General features: G+C 40.4%; 1 protein-coding gene across 5 annotated transcripts in view; it reads right to left on the reverse strand.

Annotated features, from left to right (window-relative positions):
* LOC131104811 (gamma-aminobutyric acid receptor subunit gamma-3-like) overlaps positions 1-17,870 on the reverse strand; it is a 54,088-nt gene extending 36,218 nt beyond the window's left edge. For all 5 annotated transcript variants that reach the window (XR_013629818.1, XR_013629819.1, XM_058052358.2 and 2 more), the window contains exons 1-2: positions 17,597-17,870; positions 17,214-17,368 (exon numbers count right to left, since the gene is read on the reverse strand). Coding sequence is in view for 3 of the 5 variants with exons in the window: in XM_058052358.2 (XP_057908341.2) it covers positions 17,214-17,368; positions 17,597-17,652 (211 nt within the window). In the remaining 2 variants the exon portion in view is untranslated. The remainder of the gene's footprint in view (positions 1-17,213; positions 17,369-17,596) is intronic.
* Positions 17,871-18,911: the final 1,041 nt, after the last annotated feature.

Here is an 18,911-nt window from a genome sequence, read left to right on the forward strand (position 1 = left end):
GTCCACAGGCAGTTACGGATGTACAAGATCTCAGCCAGACCTCCCTCCAGAGGAAACTAATGAGACTGGGGAGGGAATTTACAGATAGGAGGATGCAGATGGAGCTGAAAGAGCAAAGGTAAAAAAAAAAAATCTTAAGGAAATCACAGTCGGTCTACAACGTTGGCATACAAATGCAATTCCATCACATGACATTGACAATATGAAAAGCAAATAGCTTTTTCTTTTCATTCAGACGTACATCTACGCCCTGACATCAATGTGCTTCGTAGCTTGGAACTCAGTATGGAGGAATGTGGGAGAGCAATCACAGAATACTTCAGGGAAGAACTTATAAAGAAGATGTCAAAGATGTCCTCTCTAATAGTGAAGATAAAAACATGGCATTTTTTATTGTTCAGCTGCTCTTTACACACTTTGGAGAGAAGCTAAAAGGCCTGGTCCTTGTTGCAGATGTAAGTTTATATTCTCTTTCTTTCTCTGTTGTTTTACAGAGAAATTCTTAATAAACAATAAACCGATATCAACCAGAATGGGAAATGGAAGGTCAGGCTTTTTAAAGATTGGTTCACCCCCGCAGTCAATCAGTTTCCAGTCAATCAGTTGCTGCCTGGATGCAATGAATTCAAGAAGCGCTACAGTGCACATCAGAGGTGGGAGACATGTATTCTAACACCCCTTTGCACAATGACGCAAATTCACGTCACATTATTCTCAATAAGACAAGCAGACTTTCCTGCTGGCGCCCTGCTGGCCTCTGCCACACTCTTTAACCTTATTTTGAACACAATTAATGGCCATCATGAAATCTCTTTCGTCCAGTCAAACGGGACACGGGACAATACAGTGTCTTCATTTTCAAATGATTGAATCATACTTGAAATACATTTATTAGTCTAGCCAGAAGTCATACTGTCTGCAGCTCATCGCTACCTGAATACCATTCTGCATCATTTGAGGTACGGTATTTATAGGTTATCACATGGTTTGTATGGTATCAGGCCAGGTATCATGCCCCCAAGTGTCAGTATCAGCTCGAGACCGAAGGTCGATACTGGATGATACTGGGCCTGATACCAGACAAACCATGTGATGATCTTAAGATATGCCTTTATTCGTCCCTCAGTGGGGAAATTTGTAATCTTATTATCACGTACTATTTAATCAAAAGACCATTTTGTTTCCAGAAAATGTTCAGTTTATTACATGTATTATATCTAAACAGTGTAAACACAACAATTGCAAAAATATTTCAACAATAATATTTTATCAACAGTCTTATCTTATCAATGTCTGACAATTAAAGTTCCATTAATCAAGTTTGGGTTTTCTGCTGACTGGAGAAGCACTAGGCACTAAGCACTCGTGTGCTGTTCTCTGATTGGTTGTTTTCACGGGCACGATACCAGAGCAGCGCGCTCTGAGTGGACAGCTACGGGGGCTGATACTGGACATGGTTAAACTCTATATTTTATCAGTGTCATTTTGGCCTTTTCCCGTATCATTCATGGGCGGTTTCTAGTGTACAGGGACAATTAATACTGTAGTATGTGATATTTTTACAAAAGAGACTATAGACACGGTCTAAATTACTTCTTTTGCTTTTCTTTCATCTGGGCAAAAGACAGAAGTTGTAAGTGAGAAGGAAACACAAACACAAAGCTGCGTGGATCAAACCATTTCCACTAATGGGAGAAACAGATCCTTTGAGGCCAGGTGGATTCATTTCTCTCCTCTTCATGTTTCAAATCCTCCTCCTAATCTTGCATTTCAGAGGAAAAAAAAAAATCTCCCTTCTGTATTACGCCTCGATTAAGAAAGAGCTTTCATGACAGCTCGGCCCATGACAAATGCATTACACATCGTCAGCCTCTGCAAACACATTCACCAATCGCAGCGGACCACACGGCTCCGCTCTGGGAGAGCTGCAGGTATCAGCGATCCAGATGCAACCATCAAGGTCTTCAAAGTCTTTTGCCATTCTTTATTTATTCTTCACATTCTACTGCATTTGCTCAATGAGATACTTTCTTCACAAGTCGAAACATTATTTTGACACATTAAAATACAACCATGTATGCACCCAGTTAGCTCCTAAATTAGCATTTTGAATGACGACAAAAAAAATCTGAATTGAGCATCACACCTTGCAGTGAACATAGACTGTTAGGACCTGGTAGGTGATTTGGAAAGGTTGAGCAGAACTGTGAAGTGCTTACAGTCAAAAGTATCAAAGCAAAAAAAAAAGCCACTACAAAAAATTCTGTTGGGGTTAATGTTGCACAATGTCCTCCACATTTTTAAAAGACAACCAGGACTCGACTAGACATGAACTGCCTGGGAAAATTGGAGGACAAGAGATAGAAAAAGACCTGACCAAGAATGTGACCATGTTTTTTAGATTACTTTTTCTCCTATAAACGTTTCCATTTGGATTATTCTAGTGGGACCAATACAGTTTTACAGCCCAAGTCCATCTATCCATTAAAGTTACATTTGTGGTTCAGAGTTCAAGTGAGCAACGGAGGAGAGTAGTCTGTGCACTCTATAATCCCTTGCTTTGCATTCTGTTGCACAAGCACAGCCACCATGGACGTGCATCATCTCATGCGTGACCTCTCAACTCCCTTGTTAGTATGTGAAGAGGCCCTTCAGCCCACATTGCCTCACATTTGCTTGCTGTTAAAAAAGTGAACTGCTGCTTCTGCCAACAGTCAGTCATTCAGAGCAATTTTATGTAAATGAAATGAGCTAAGATGTCATGGCGAATGCTACCATAATGTGCAATGCTTGAATGATTCTATGGGAATCTATGAAGTTGATTGAGAGTTGACCCCAAATGGTGGTGACACACCTGGAAGGTGCATCTCAGGTGTACCTGATTGCCACTCAAGTGGAGCTGGCATATAGGAGGCAGATAGCAAGCAGTGGGCCTTGTTTCTCTGTCTCTTGTGCTGCTTTCCTGGAAGTGTTGCTGTGTGCTCAGCCATTTTGTGGCAACTTTTGTTTTACTGGTTTCTTTTGCATCCCGGTGTTGAGGATTGCTTTTTGTTTCATTCCCCAGTCTTGTGGGGATTGTTTTCTGTTGCTCCTGGAATTAAATACTTTATTTACATTGACCTGCTAGTGTGCTACCTTTCCCTTGCCTGGTATTTTCTTTCTACACTTTTGTCATGCCCCATTTTTGCCCTTGACACCTTTGGGATATAACACAGTGAATAACAGGTTCTTATTTGCCAACTTGGTTCAGCCAAGTTTGTGCCTTGTTAGGAAAGAGCTTGAACAAGTCAGGGCATTTAAATCAGGGTTTCATACTTGAAGCCCCGTACTCCACATCTAGGTTATTTTGGGTTTAATTGATATTACAAATATTAGGATTGCTTAAAGGAAGAGGTTTTTTATTGGGCAAGAAAAAGCAAACTGGGGATGAGCCAACACAGTATCTGTGTTGGCTCCGATCTCAGTGTATCTAATTGATTAGAAATGTGTAAATCTAACCTGCTGACACGGGCAAAATTTCAGAGGTTGGGGGGGGGGGGCACGACTGGGTTTATGGTGGTCAAAGTGGGTTTGAGCGGTAGGGCACAATGAGGTCGGGGGTGGGAATAAACACGTATGCACACATACACAAGCATGGACATGCATACAGTCAAAGTTATGTTTTGTTGAAGGGCACCTTCATTCATTCATGTTCTACCGCTTATCCTCATGTTGCTGGGACAGCTGGCAGCTGGAGCCTATCCCAGCTGTCTTTGGGCGAGAGGCGGGGTACACCCTGGACTATTCGCCGGCCAATCACAGGGCATTGAAGGGGACCTATTATGTTAATTTTTGGCCCTAGTTGTGGGCTCCTCTAGAGCCGCTACACACGATAACCCAGAAAGCTTTCTAGATCTTCCAGAATCTGCACCTATTCCAGCTGTAGTTCCTTGGATTTCCAAAATGGTCTATTCTAATGTATTCCACCAACGGCCCGCCTCTGGACATGCTATTCCACTGTGATTTGTCCCACTCAGCTTGTGTAGTTTGTACCCCGGCCCTCCCATATAAGGAAGTCACCAGCTGGATGGAGACGTGACTTCTCACAAGGCTCACCGTGATGTCATTCTCTGAAACGGAGCGTTCAGAGCCATCCCAAACGTCTTTCAGGGATTACTTCCAAATACGCAAATCTCATTATCTGAAGCTTTAGCATGGTTTAAGACGATAATACAACATTCTAACAACATTTATAGGTCAGACAAGTGGCAGACGAACATGGACTCTGGCCAACTAACGAAAACAAGTCCATGCGCTCATGGTGGCCAATCATATGTTAGAAAAAAATCAGCTGAGTCAAACTTGTGGGCAGTCTAAAGGGAAACAACTACAAGGGACCAAAACTGCCTTTTAAAAAAAAAAAGCACAAGTGTCGTGCCTTCTGTCCTCTCCCACCCAAAATTACATCTGTGCCTGCCGATGTTTCCATTCTGCGCCATTTTTGTGCTGCCATGTTGTCTGGTGAAACGATGCCACAAGTGAGTCGCTGCCGGCAGCAAGGAGTAAACAAAAGAAGCCGATGTTCTGAAGGACCATTCATGTTATGGTGTGTGAATTTGATCGGTTATACTTCATTTTTGAATACTTGAAACCTTTTCTTTGTGGAATACTTGATGCCTCACCCAGAGTCTCCCTCCATCGACCACCCTGACTTAGATAATGGTTGATGGCATGTTACGCTGATTACGTCAGATACGTCACAAGAGCAAAGCTATGCTGCCTTTCTCATCTGTTATGAAGCTGCTTAATGGGCTTTCAAATGAGCGTCTATGAAATAATAGCCCAATGTTGGTAATCACAATAAGGCTGAATTCTGTTTCTGTCCTTGGTGACGAATGATCGAGTCTGCCAATACACAAATTACAGTACGCTTGCAACTTGACTAATGTTGGTGACTCTTTCAATCAGACAGACAGAGAGTAAAAACTCTAGAAACACAATATGATTCGAAGGACTGGGGCTATTCTGAAAAAAAAATCTCCCTGAAAAACAGTTTAATTGACATTGATTGCATGCATTTGCGAGGTAATGGATTTATTTGCTTAGCATTTGAGATAAATGCCAAGGCACACTTTAGCTTACATCATTCCCCTAAAACCAATAAAACAGGAGACTGAGTTTTTACCTCCTAATTCAATGCATTTTCAGTTGGTGTAATCTTGACGTGAATAAGAGCCGTGCGGGGAAACAAGACGGACAAGATGTATGTCGGACAATAGTTGTTAGGAGCTGGAAGATCAATTAGCTGCAATTACCAAACTCCTGGGAAACTATTGTTTACCTTATTTAAAAAACCAACAACATACGTCAAGATACCTGTACTTCCCCAAATAACTCACCAACTTACCCATGATGTCATGTTATTGGTTTTATTACAGTCATGATGATGTCAGCAATAAGATTATAGTTATTACAACTGTGTGTTATTGTCATTCTGTTTACTATCACGATTAATATTTTCATTACTACTGTTACCACTAATATGTTATGTAGCATATGCTCACTACACATTCGATGTATGTGCAGTGTGTGTGACTGAAGCAGTGCCAGACGGTATTCAGCTCCCACCCCTCAAACAAATATAATGGGTCTGTGTAGGGAAGGTTTAATGAGGGCAGGGCAAAAGAAAGGTCTCGCTGCTTATGAATTGCTGCCAGGCAAACTTGCTGCCGACACAGAGCAATCACTGAGCCAAATATGGGTCGGTGAATAGGATGTTTGATATATTCACTTTCATTTCAATTAGAAAAAAAACAAACAGGTGATGCAACAAACACTGGCATATTATATGGCTGGTACGAGCCCTGGCATGTCAATAAAAAGACCACTAGACTGATTTAGTTATGACTGTCGCTACTAGTTCAGGCTAAAACTCAACTCTGAACTCTTTACATCATCCAGCTCCCCGAACACATTTACAGCAACACACACCAGCACAAGTTAAATGGCAAATTCTATAAATGTTACACAAATGAGTAGCTCTTGGCCATTTTCCTTTTGTAAAAGTAGCTCTCGCAAGAAAAAAGTGAGGCTGGGTTTCAGTTTTAGTGCCCCGCCCCGCTTTTTCTCATGTTTAAACTGTGTATTAACGAATGAATGCTGTATTTTGGTGTGTCTTCTCCCCTGTTTACTGTTTACTTTCTTTTATTCAACTCCATTCTTCTGTAAAGTGTCCGAGTTTTTTGAAAAGTGCTATACAAATAAAATGTATTATTATTATTATTTTATGCTGCCAAAATCTGGAAGAGTCTTACAGAAGATGTGCGACAATCCTCAAACTTGGTAACGGTCAAATCTTATTCTATAAAGCACTTTTCTGCTCTATCAATAAACTTTCCTTGCCTTCTGCACAAAAGGACAAAAAAAGAATCCTGAGTCTCTCAAGAAGAGTTGAAGTTTCTGCAGCTACCAAGCAGGAGTCGACTCAATATTTTCTTCCATTTTCACTTCCCGTAGCATACCAATATTGTCCAGCTAACTTGTGTCTCTTCAGAAAAGGCACAGCATGCATGTACAAAGTGTGGATAAGGGTGGCTGAACTACCTGCTGCTCTGGCTAAAGTGGGCATGTAGGGACTGGTGGCCAAATAGAAATCAATTAAGTGGTTAGCGCTCACAGGAGGTGGGGAGAAATGTGTCAGGCTTCATTCAGTGCTGGTCTAGTCTTATCAACACCTAATGCACTCCAATTTGGGAGCAGTCTCGGCCTCGAGGCTTTACATGATTACTGTGCCCATTCCTTTGTGCTTTGTCATTAGCACAGCAATGCTGAAGGAGTTAAAAGTTGGAAACGGTTTTGTGAAGCTTTACATCCTCTTTTTGGAAGTAAAGTAAAAAAAAAAAAACAGAGGTTGAAATAATTGGAATATTTCCATCCATCCATTTACTATACCACTTATCCTCACTTGGGTTGCAGGGGTTGGCTGGAGTCTATCCCAGCTGACTTTGGACTGTTAGCCAGCCACAGTGCACATATAGACATATAGACAATTTTTTTTTCAATATTACTGAAAAACATGCTAACCGGTGCATATGCTAACTGAGGTTACAATGTATCAAGAACTGACAACAGGATGCATTGATCGGTGCATGAAATGCATGTACAGGGCGGTATGCATATGTTATGTTATGCATGTGTGTTTCTCAGCAAGAAGCTAAATCTCCTCTTCATTTAATGAAACATCATAAAACAGCTCAGTGGTGAACTGCCCCCTCAGCTGAGCGAGAGTTGTCGATCTATCTGTCTGATCCCTGTCTGGGAAAAGCGAGGGAAGAAGGCCATGGATGGTAAACAGAGACTTGGGGATTCAAGCAGTGGAAAGTCCAGCTTTTCACAACACGATTGATTGTTTATTGATTGTTTTACTGAAGAACTTAACTTCCTCAAATATGACTAATGTTTAATTTAAAACGAGCAGTATGTTGATGTAAGTACTGCCTCTGAACAGTAATATCCATGCTAACACCGGTTGTCCACAAGTATAATACTCCACTACAGTAGGTAATGGTAATGGTTTTATTTCATTTGAACATGCATCAGATTACAATTGAGTGCATCACATAATCAGTTCATAGTTCCACATGTCCAAAAGGAGTAGGAAGAAGCAAAGCTTATTAAATCCTACCCCTCCATCTGGTACTTTTACAATCAGTAACTGTTACATTTGTACACTTCCTGCTTTCCATAATACAGCTTAAGGTTTGTTTTTTTGTTTTTTTTTAATAATGCACTTCGTACCGAAGTACAAGGTGATATGACCATCCAATGACATAATGGGTACCATAGTAAGTGTCAATATAGTGATATATAAAGCACATCATGACTGGTTCAAGACTCTTCATCCTTGTATTTAGCAAACATCAACTGCTTGTATTGTTTCTTGAATTGGCTCATCGTTGTGCATTGTTTGAGGTCCTTACTCAATCCATTCCATAGTTTGATTCCACATACTGAAATGCTATGGCTTTTTAACATAATCCTAGCATATAAGTGTTTCAAATGTAGTTCTTCCCTGAGATCATATTTCTACTCTCTTGTAGAGAAGTATTGGATGACATTTTTAGGTAATTGGTTGTTTTTAGCCTTAAGATCAGCAAGTTTAAGTATTTGTGATTTTAGAAATAAGGACATAGTATGTGAAGTAGGTGAAATGATAAGATGTTTCTAATCACATGGATGAAATGTTCATTAAAATTAAACCTTCATTTTAATAGCAACTACTACTTGAGGCCACCAAAATTCATTTCAGGGACACACTAACCATAAAGTCACTAGAAGTCCATGAATGCACTGCAATGGTGTTATTTGATGCCTGTCACCAGTGAGCTGGAATCCCATTTGATTTTTGGTGAGAGACGAGCTCCACCCCTGACCGGTGACCAACAACCAGAGGGCACTGTGAGACTGACATGCCAACCACTAACCCACTGTGGAATTATACTACAGCAGTACTTCGATTTCCATATGCCCTGGGTTTCATCGTACAGCCAAACAATAACTAGTCTATCTGCCCACGTATCATTTTAGAGTTGGGACAGTAAAGACAGATTCCGGTCATGCAATCCATTAATTCTCTTCATGATGTGTGTTTCATAGAATGCAAACCGAATGATGAACAAGTCAGTATCCTGTCTCCTTCCTATAAAGCATTGTGTGCACTGTGTGAATCTGACACAAATGTACATAGACGAGTCAAAGCTGGAGTTACAGGCCTGCTTTGACTGCACTGATTGGAGTATTTTTGAAACAGAAGCCTCAGCTTGGTGAACTCTCTGACACTGTGACAACCTACCTCAGTTTTGTGTGTAACCTTGAAAAGATTTTTGATGACAAGATTACTACATTTATTCACAGATTTAGAACAAAACACAAAATGTAACAGAACATAATCAGGTATTTACAGATGTGTGCCCGTGTGTAAAGAATAGGGCGCATACTATTCATAGTCAAATAACAACACCAACGTCAAGCCTATGCACATTTCTGCCACTCTGACGTAAAAAATGTCCATGTAGATGGGGGGTAATGTCCAGTTTGGGCCAAAACCTAAACTAAACAAAGAACTAGGCCGCACTGCAGACTTTAACAAAGGAAATGATTGCAAAAATCTATACAATTACGTTATTCTTCCACTTTAAAATATTCTGAATGCGTTGAAGTTTGTTGAAACGTTCAAGTGACCACAGTATTATATATATATATATATATATATAGCACTAATCATGCAGCCATTGTTGTCAAGGGCGCATTCAGACTAAAAGTTCCAGTAATTTAACTTTAAAACCAGTCTGTACAAAAGTGTCCATTTTAACTACAGCAAATCATGATGGGAAATACCAAATCTGCCTATTCCGCATCAACAAAACAAATTCACCTGCTGTCATGCGCATTTTGTCAGAGCCTAATAACATTACTAGAATATTTATTAATATGCATTATTAGTATGTGTCCCAATCCACACGCATATACGCATGGGGAACCGTGATAAAAAGTTATGTAGGTTACTTACTTATATATTTGTCAGGGCTAATGAGACATTTTCTCAAAATCTCACCACACTGAATACTATTTTTTGTTAAATGAATAAAGCCTGTGGAGCACTAATTGAAAAGTGTTTCAGAAGTTGTGATAAAGGTATGTGTTTACTGAGTACAGGCATAGTGTGACTAGAGGGGAAGGGATTCTGTAAGACATGGGAGGGATGCTACAACATCCACCCGAGAGTGACTGGATCTGACATGACCTCTGAGTTGGACTTAGAAGGTTCTACAACATACTAATGTTTCCCGTCTGGCCAGCCACAGATCTCTGTCACTTCTGCTTTGCTTTGACCCACAATGCTGCAGGAGCCCTCGTCGAGCTGCGGTTTTGCACATGCAGGGCTGCTCAAAAGAGATAGAAGGCTTAGCGACTTTGACCACAAAGGAGGGAGAATGTGGAGGGAAAGCCACCTGTGGTCAGATGGAGCTGTCCGCCTCTTTTGTTCAATTGTAAATCTCAATTTTTAAGGATAACAGAAATCATTCAGTCTAGGCAGCACCGATCGACTACTTAACTGCTGTTGGTTTAGGGCTTTACACATTTTTGTATTTATTTAAATCCCAAAGTCAAAAGCTTTTTTTTTTTTTAGTATAGGGAGCATTACTACCGTACTGAAAGGAAAACTAAAATAATAATGTTTAAATATTACAAGAATAAAGTCATAATTTAGCAACAAATGTCACAATATTACAATCCTAATATTACACACTTACAAGCATAAACCTATACTGTATGTAGGAGTGCAACCATTACCCACAAAATTCAAGTAACTTGATTAAATTTATTTTAAAGAGTGAAAACATTAAAATAGAATGCATCCTGAAAGTGATTAGTGACACATGTAAGGCGTATCATGCATGCAAAACAAGCTCACACCTACACAAAATATGCATTGCGTCACAAGTGCAAACACCACGCAAAGACCATGGTCAGAATCCAAAGGAAAAGGCACACAAAGGGGACCGAAATCTTGTTCTAATCAGCTAAGGTGAGGCTGGTGAACCAGTGAACCACTTCATATGACAATTGGGCTTGTCTCCAGTGTTGACTATTGTTTTGCTGTGCCACCGTGGAGATAAAAAGCACTGCTTTATGACTTTAAAACATCTTCAGACACAAAATAAATCCAAAATAAAAGGTGATTTTGCTGATTTGAGCTAAAACACCAGTGATAAAAAAAAAAATAGTGGGTAGCGTGGGAGGGCTAGAACAATAAAGGCTGACAAACTAGACAGGTCTGACAGGTAGGTGAAACTAAATAAAAGGTGACATAAAATCTGTAAGCGACAGAAGGTCCTATGTGCTTTAAAATAACGACGAAACAGTCGAGTAAAGAAAAGGCTGCTAATAAGCTGGATCCCAATGAAAACACATCATATCAAAGGGCATTACTTGACCTTTATGACAATGCCAGTTGCTTCTCTATGCAAAGGAGAAACGTTGTTTGAGATTCATCAAAACGGGGGTTGCTGTTGTTTGCTTTTTTTTTTCCAAAATCAATAACTTAGATGAAATGTCCTAGATGTGTTGCTGGACCTGTGCCTCATATACGATCTCTCCTCAGCATTAACAATTCATGGGGAACACCAAGCCTTGTCAACTGGATCTCATTTAACATTCATCCCTCGTTATTCAGGCAGAGCTGGAGGGAGATACACGGTCCCCTGCACGGTGGGCTGGCAGGGTGAACCCAGGTGACACCTTTGAGGAGCCTTTGCAGTTGTCTGTAGGTTTTAGATCATGTCACAGCGCGGTGTGCATGATCCCAGTGTGCTTTTTCCATCCTTCAGGTGGATACATTAAACCTGACAAATGTTTGATAGACCCAGTCCTCTGAGAGACTCAAATATACCAAAGAAATAATCTTACTGGTGGCCCATGTCATTTTTAGTCAAAAATTTGGGAGTATTTTAAGGATAAGGGTTAGAAAATCAGATCTGGAGTCAGATGCCAAACTACATGATTACAGTCTAATAGACATGCATTATTTCCTTATGGCTGCTCAAAATTTGATTGCGTTTAAATGATATCTAATCCAAGGCATTTCTAGTACACACAGATGCTTTATTACCCCTGAGTCTGAATTTTTCATTACCAAGACATTTCAAGCAATAGTATGCTTCCAACTTGGGTCTGACATTAGCTCTTTGAAGCTACATTTTTGTAGACCTTCATGAAAAAACTTTTGGATTAAACTAGAACAAAGACTGTGATCCAACATGAGTGACAATGGGCCAAAATTTCCACAAATATACCCCCCCCCTGGTCACAAACAAACCATCCACACATTGATTTTGATCATAGAATGTACACAGAACAATGAACAACTTTGTATCCGTGCCGGTCCTCACTTCAGCATACTGGGCATTTCTGAGTGTTTGCTGAAACTAAGCTTTTTTTTATTTGGGATTAATAGGATTTAGGATTATTTCTTATGAAAAAAAATTGATTTGGCTTTGTTTTTGTCTGACCTTTTGGAACAGATTCATGAAGAACACCAAGGTTCCACTGTATCTAGAAAACAGGTCCAAGTTAGATGTTTTAATCTGTGGTCTAATGATGTTAGTTTTTAACCCAATTGAATTCCCTTCACTGCTAATCAGTGTCGGCTTTGCAGCCAACTACACACTGTCGTCTGCCACAGTTTTCTAATTATTTTTAGGCCTTTGCTTGAGTGTCTCGTCGGCAAAACCAAGGTCTTCATCAGCATGCACAAATGTAGATGTGTGTCAAGATTTAGGTGAAAAGCAGAGTCCCACCGGGCTGCAGCAAAAAAAACATTATCAAAAAACACCAACGTGTTTACAACACAATGTGGAGTTCAATGATTCCCCAGTGGTGTCTACATTTCTGACTAACTATTTTTCAGAGCTGGGAGGGTGGCAAAAGAACTGCTAGTCCAAATAGGAATAAACACACTCTACTGGGTCAATACAAAATGCACAGTGTCACTGCTTTTTCTACTGGGAAGCTTCTTACTATCTCAAGGGTTTATTAAATACCAATATATAAGGCGTGTTAGAAAAGTTGGGTGATATTATATATTATAGCAATGTGTGAAGAGGCTGCCGTCCAATTAGAAAAGTTAGCCAGTTTGTTACCAATAAATAAATGTGCTTTCCAATTTCCAAGTGTATTTGATTACTGGTATATGGCGATGGTAATGGTTTTATTTCATTTGAACATAAATCAGATTACAATTGAGTACATCACATAATCAGTTCACAGTACATACAATGACATTATGTGTACCATAGTAAGTGTCAATATAGTGATATATATAGCACATCATGACTGGTTCAAGACTCTTCATCCTTGTATTTAGCAAACATCAACTGCTTGTATTGTTTCTTGAATTGGCTCATCGTTGTGCATTGTTTGAGGTCCTTACTCAATCCATTCCATAGTTTGATTCCACATACTGAAATGCTATGGCTTTTTAACGTAGTCCTAGCATATAAGTGTTTCAAATGTAGTTCTTCCCTGAGATCATATTTCTCCTCTCTTGTAGAGAAGTATTGGATGACATTTTTAGCTAATTGGTTGTTTTTAGCCTTATGCATTATTTTAGCTGTTTGAAGATTAACTATATCAGCAAGTTTAAGTATTTGTGATTTTAAAAATAAGGAGTTAGTAAAGTGCATTCGGAAAGTATAGTATAGAAAAATTTCTGCTGCTTTGAAGGTCCCAATGAGCACAGTGGCCTCCATTATTCGTAAATGGAAGACGTTTGGAACCACCAGGACTCTTCCTAGAACTGGCCGGCCTTCTAAACTGAGCGATCGGGGAAGAAGGGCCTTAGTCAGGGAGGTGACCAAGGCCCCGATGGTCACTCTGTCAAAGCTCCAGCGTTCCTCTGTGGAGAGAGGAGAGCCTTCCAGAAGGACAACCATCTCTGCAGCAATCCACCAATCAGGCCTGTATGGTAGAGTGGCCAGACGAAAGCCACTCCTTAGTAAAAGGAACATGGCAGCCCGTCTGGAATTGGCCAAAAAGCACCTGAATGACTCTCAGACCATGAGAAACAAAATTCTCTGGTCTGATGGCTTTCGTCTGGCCACGTCTGGCTCAGGTGCAAAAGATGCACCTGAGCTCAATTTTGAGCTTCATGGCAAAGGCTGTGAATACTTATGTAAATGTGATTTTTTTGTTTTCTATTTTTAATAAATTCAAAACATGTCAAAAAAAACTTTTTTCACATTGTCATAATGGAGTATTTTGTGTAGAATTTTGAGGTAAGAGATTAATTTAATTCAGTTTGGAATGAGGCTGTAACATGACAAAATGTGGAAAAAGTGAAGCGCTGTGAATACTTTCCGGATGCACTGTATGTTCTCTGTAGGCGGCATTATGAATTATCTTTACTGACCTTTTTTGCAGTACATTTAGCGAGTGAAGATTGCTTTTATAGTTATTACCCTATATTTCCACACAATAAGTAAGATATGGTAGAACCAGAGAAGAATAAAGAGTGTGGAGTGATTTCTGATTGAGAACAAATTTTGCTTTGTTCAATACTGAAATATTTCTGGCCACCTTATGTTGTATATTTGTAATATGAGGTTTTCAGTTTCCAGCTCATATTTTCATCTATTGTGATCCCCAGAAATTTATTTTTGTTCGTATATGGTTTAAGGTTTGTAGCTTTTTATACAACACTTTGCTGAAGTTTTATATCATCATATTATGATACATCCCAAAAATATTGTGATACAGTATATGCTAAGGTCCATATCGACCAACCCTAGTTCCAGGACTGTTGATGTTGGTCGTATTTGCTTAGCGTAGGGCGCAAAATTTTGTTCTCAAATTTCATTGTATGCAATACTATGACAATAAAGGCAATTCTGATTCCGATACAAGAGGCGATAATTCTAACAGGACAACTCGTGGCAGCTTTGCTATGATAACGCACCAGCTCACAACGTCCTGAACATCGGACAGTTCCTGTCCCTACTCAACAGCTCAACAGGTTCATCAAAGTTTGTTGTTTGTTTCGACATTTTTAAGAGAATCCCGAAAGAACCCTACGTGCCTTAGACTCCAGAGGGACTACCTCGAGGAGGAAAACTTGAAGAAAAATATCTTTTGTGACACACTTCGTATATGGCATAAATCAAGTAACCAAGGTAGTGAACCATGGGAGCACCTACAATTTTTCAATTCCAAAATTTCTCTTTTGGGCTCCACATGTAAAACATTGCGCGTCTGCTTCAGTCACAAATGTCAACAATCAGCACATAGCACAGCACAGCACAGTGGTATTAGTGAGAAACAGAGGTGTGCTGTTTTAAGCATCTGTGTCACGCGCACAACACACCGCCCCCACACCTAACCCAGGAGACTGACTTCACAGTTGTCACCCCTCTCAATCATGCCATGGCGCTTCAGAGAAGCCACCGGGGAAGGATTTTGATGATTAGCAACCATCCATCCCGCCTCTGTAAAGATGAACATTCTTCTACAAGGAGCTGCCAAAGTGATTGCACCAGAATGAATGTGGGCGCAATCAAAAAGAAACGTTGACACTAGCGTGGACACCAGATGCCCAATTCATAGATTAAAGTCAGGTGTTGAACAGGTACTAGAACGGGGGTTGGCAAACATTTTGAATGAAATGGGGTTAAAAAAAATGTGTGAGTAAGAATGACATACTTACTCACGGTGCAACAAAATAACTACTACTACGTAGGTGATGAACAACAACTAAGTGCTAATCATAGACTGTTATTTACAAGTGCCCGCAAGGCATGCTGGGTAGTCCAGTGGCAACAGCAATATGAACTATGAACGATAAAACATTAGATGTTAACATCCCTCCTTGTTCACTTGCCTGACAAACTCATCAACATAACACAGTGACATGTTCAGGGCTACCCAGCATGGGTGTAATTTGTATGTCCACACGGTGCAGCAAGTAGCTGATGTGTTGTGTTGTTTGGTTCACTTATTTGTACAAGCTACAGAGCATCTGCACCGCGTTTCCCATGCAACACAGGCCTGCCACAATAGCATTGTAAGTCATGTTAAAGGTTTCAAAACAAGTCATTGGGAAAAGCCTAGTGACCACGGGCTGCAGCTTGCGCACCCCCCTGTACGAGAACCACCAATTTGTAACTGTGCAGGTTTTCAAGCAGAGATCTTATTTGACAACATGAGAGGAGATTGTTGTGTCAGCTGCGTAAATCATGTGGCATCACGGCAGTCTCACACAGCAATAAATGCAACAGAGAGGAGAGACGTGGCAGTAAGCAATATCACAATATCCGTGTTACTCTATTATTTAAAATGTCACATTTTGTGTTTTTCCAATTCAATTATAGCTGCACAAAATGATTTCATGTGGGCCAATGGGTGGCCAGTATTTTTGCCCACCATGCCATAGACCTGTAGCATGGGTCGGTTCTATAAATCCAGATTTGGCCCATATGTGTTTTTATGGATTTGATCCATACTTCTTGCCTCTAAGATAATATTGATGCTGTATTACAGCAGTTTTGATAAAGATATTTCAACATAAGACCAAGTCTAAGTGTAAATTTTGGACGTTTACCAAAAACTACAGCAATCGGGGTGTACGCTAACCAAGGTGTCGCTACCGATGTAAATACAGATAATAATGAGACAAGTGCTATTAAACCAAACCCTTCACTCAATGGCTCGACTAACACCAGACAGTTTACATGTAAATGCCAACTTGCTATGTAAAACTTGATGTATATCTAAAATATTAAGCTAAAACAAACAACACACGTCTTTATTTCTATTCCAGAAAGATTAATAGTTGAATTGTGCTGTACAGATACCATAACTAAATAGATATTAATTAATTCATTCATTCTCTACTGCTTTTTCCTCACGAGGGGTGCTGGAGCCTATCCCAGCTGTCTTCGGGCGAGAGGCGGGGTACACCCTGGACTGGTCGCCAGCCAATCACAGGGCACATATAGACAAACAACCATTCACACTCACATTCATACCTATGGACAATTTGGAGTCACCAATTAACCTAGCATGTTTTTGGAATGTGGGAGGAAACCCACGCATGCACGGGGAGAACATGCAAACTCCACACAGAGATGGCCGAGGGTGGAATTGAACCCTGGTCTCCTAGCTGTGAGGTCTGTGCGCTAACCACTCGTCCGCCGTGCCGCTTAAATAGATATTATCAATTTCTTTATAGTACTTCAAATCTCGGGAGATGTGAAACATTTTTTTCAACAGAAAATAATAGTAAAAATTTGATCATTTTGACTTGCATGCTGGAAAACGTGTGTACACCGCTGGTATGCATGTACAATGTAAAAAAAATACTCACATTTATAAAAGAAGTAGATCTTTAAGTCTTGTCATCCTAAAAGTAGCTCACAGACTGACAAAGTGGGAACACCCCAGATTTAGAGTTTCCAATTAACATACATATTTTTGTGATGTGGCAGGAAATTAGAAAATCCACACAAGCGAAGAAAGAAGCTGTAAAGTCCACACATCACTTTAGGGTTGGTGGGGTGTACCTACAAGCGTTATGGTACAGATTTGAACGAATTGAACCGTAATAGACATGATGACAACCCTGAGAACTAACCATTTTGCACCACAACGACGTTGTAACATTTGAATGTATAGCATCTTACCCCCGATATCTGGCCGAAGAGTCCTGTCATAATCCTTAAGTAGATTGTTGAGAATCAGAGTGGCATCCTCTTGATGCGACCTCGGCACCAGCATTTGATTGACAGTGACATCATGGAGCTCTTCATCGTCGTCACCGTATGGTATCTGATTTGGACTGGAAGACAACACCGACAGTCAACACAATTGTCATGTAAACTGATGCGCTCTGCTCACTGGACCTTCTCCATAACACACAGTCTGTTTAATTGTGCACAGCCTCTGTCGTTGTTTTGTGTTTTGTTTGTTTTTGCGGGCTGAGGAAAGAAACGCACGCATGAATTCGATGAACATGAATCAACTTTTAACAAAAAAGGCGTCGGTGTTAAATAAGAATGCGACTCACCGAGCACTGTAGACGAGCAGAAGTAACAAGAAGATGACTCCCAGCTTGATTGACATTTTTACTACACCAGGACAAAAGCAGTTTTTTTATTTTCCTTTCCTAGTAGATGGAGATCCCGACGATGCTCCACTGCTGCTGGGAAAAAAAAGTCACTGGAATGGGTGTGTGGCCATCAACTTCCTCATCCGCCCACGCACTTTCCCCCGCGCTTCATTAGCGCCCGACCACAGTTGGGTCCAGGAGGTCCTCTCCTCCTGCGACGGGCGGGCGTGTGCGTGTGCGTGTGTGGGAAAGGGAGTGTGTGTGGGGGGGGGGGGGGGCTAGTGTGTTCTCGTCAGACAAGTCGATCGATGATCAATCAGGTGGGGATTCGGATGGACTCCATCCAGCTGCGCCCCCCCCCCCCTTCCCAGTCTGGAAGGGGACGTGCATCTTGCGTGACTCATACCCCGCACACACATGCACACGTACAGTACGTGGATTAGGAAGAACATACAAAAGCATGTGTGTTTTTTTCTGTTTGGAATGTTTATTGTCGGTATTTGTAAGTAATGTATCGATTGGCAATATTACATATTTACATATCAACGTGTTTACAACCTGATGATGATGATTGCATCACTGCAACTCATATTGGGTTTTTTTCCCCCTTTTAACACTTAAATGCGTGTGCACAACTGTCTGCACAAATGTGCAGTAAGGTAAGAGGCTTCATCGCCCCCTAGAGGACAAATATCTTACTACCTACAAGCTCTGAGTTCAAATTGGTTAAGTAACCTATAGACCTACAGTATGAATAAATGACTAAATCCACCAAACCTTTAAAAAAGAAATCTATTTCCCCCTTTCCCGAAATGCTCGTATGAAGTAAGATATCCTCTTATGTTATGTATATTGAAATTAATGAAATTAATTTGTTATATGTACTAGAAATGAATGGGACTGTCTAAATTATGTTTTGTTACCTCATTGAGTTGGATGAACAATAAAAAATAAGGTCAACTAACACAAATATATTAAATGTACAAACACTTGGTCCAGTGGGTTATTTTTATTGTCAAACAAATGAGACCACTTTAAAAAGCAATGCCCAAACAAAACATGTACACATTGGTGAGTCAAGCTTTGTGAAGTACGGATAGGGATTGGGTCACTACAGACAGATTCCATCCGGGAACTCTTTTAATCATCTTAATTGTCTGTGTAACACTGTCTGTCTGTCTCCTTTCTTTGTGTCAAATAAGCACTGTACTCTATGCTGTTCATGTGATGAGTCGTTCAAGCGCACCGTGTAACTCCCTGTGTTAGGCAAATA

This window comes from Doryrhamphus excisus, linkage group LG15 (genome assembly GCF_037039965.1).
Source record: "Doryrhamphus excisus strain RoL-2023G ecotype Guam linkage group LG15, RoL_Dexc_Guam_v1.1, whole genome shotgun sequence".
NCBI lineage: Eukaryota > Metazoa > Chordata > Actinopteri > Syngnathiformes > Syngnathidae > Doryrhamphus > Doryrhamphus excisus.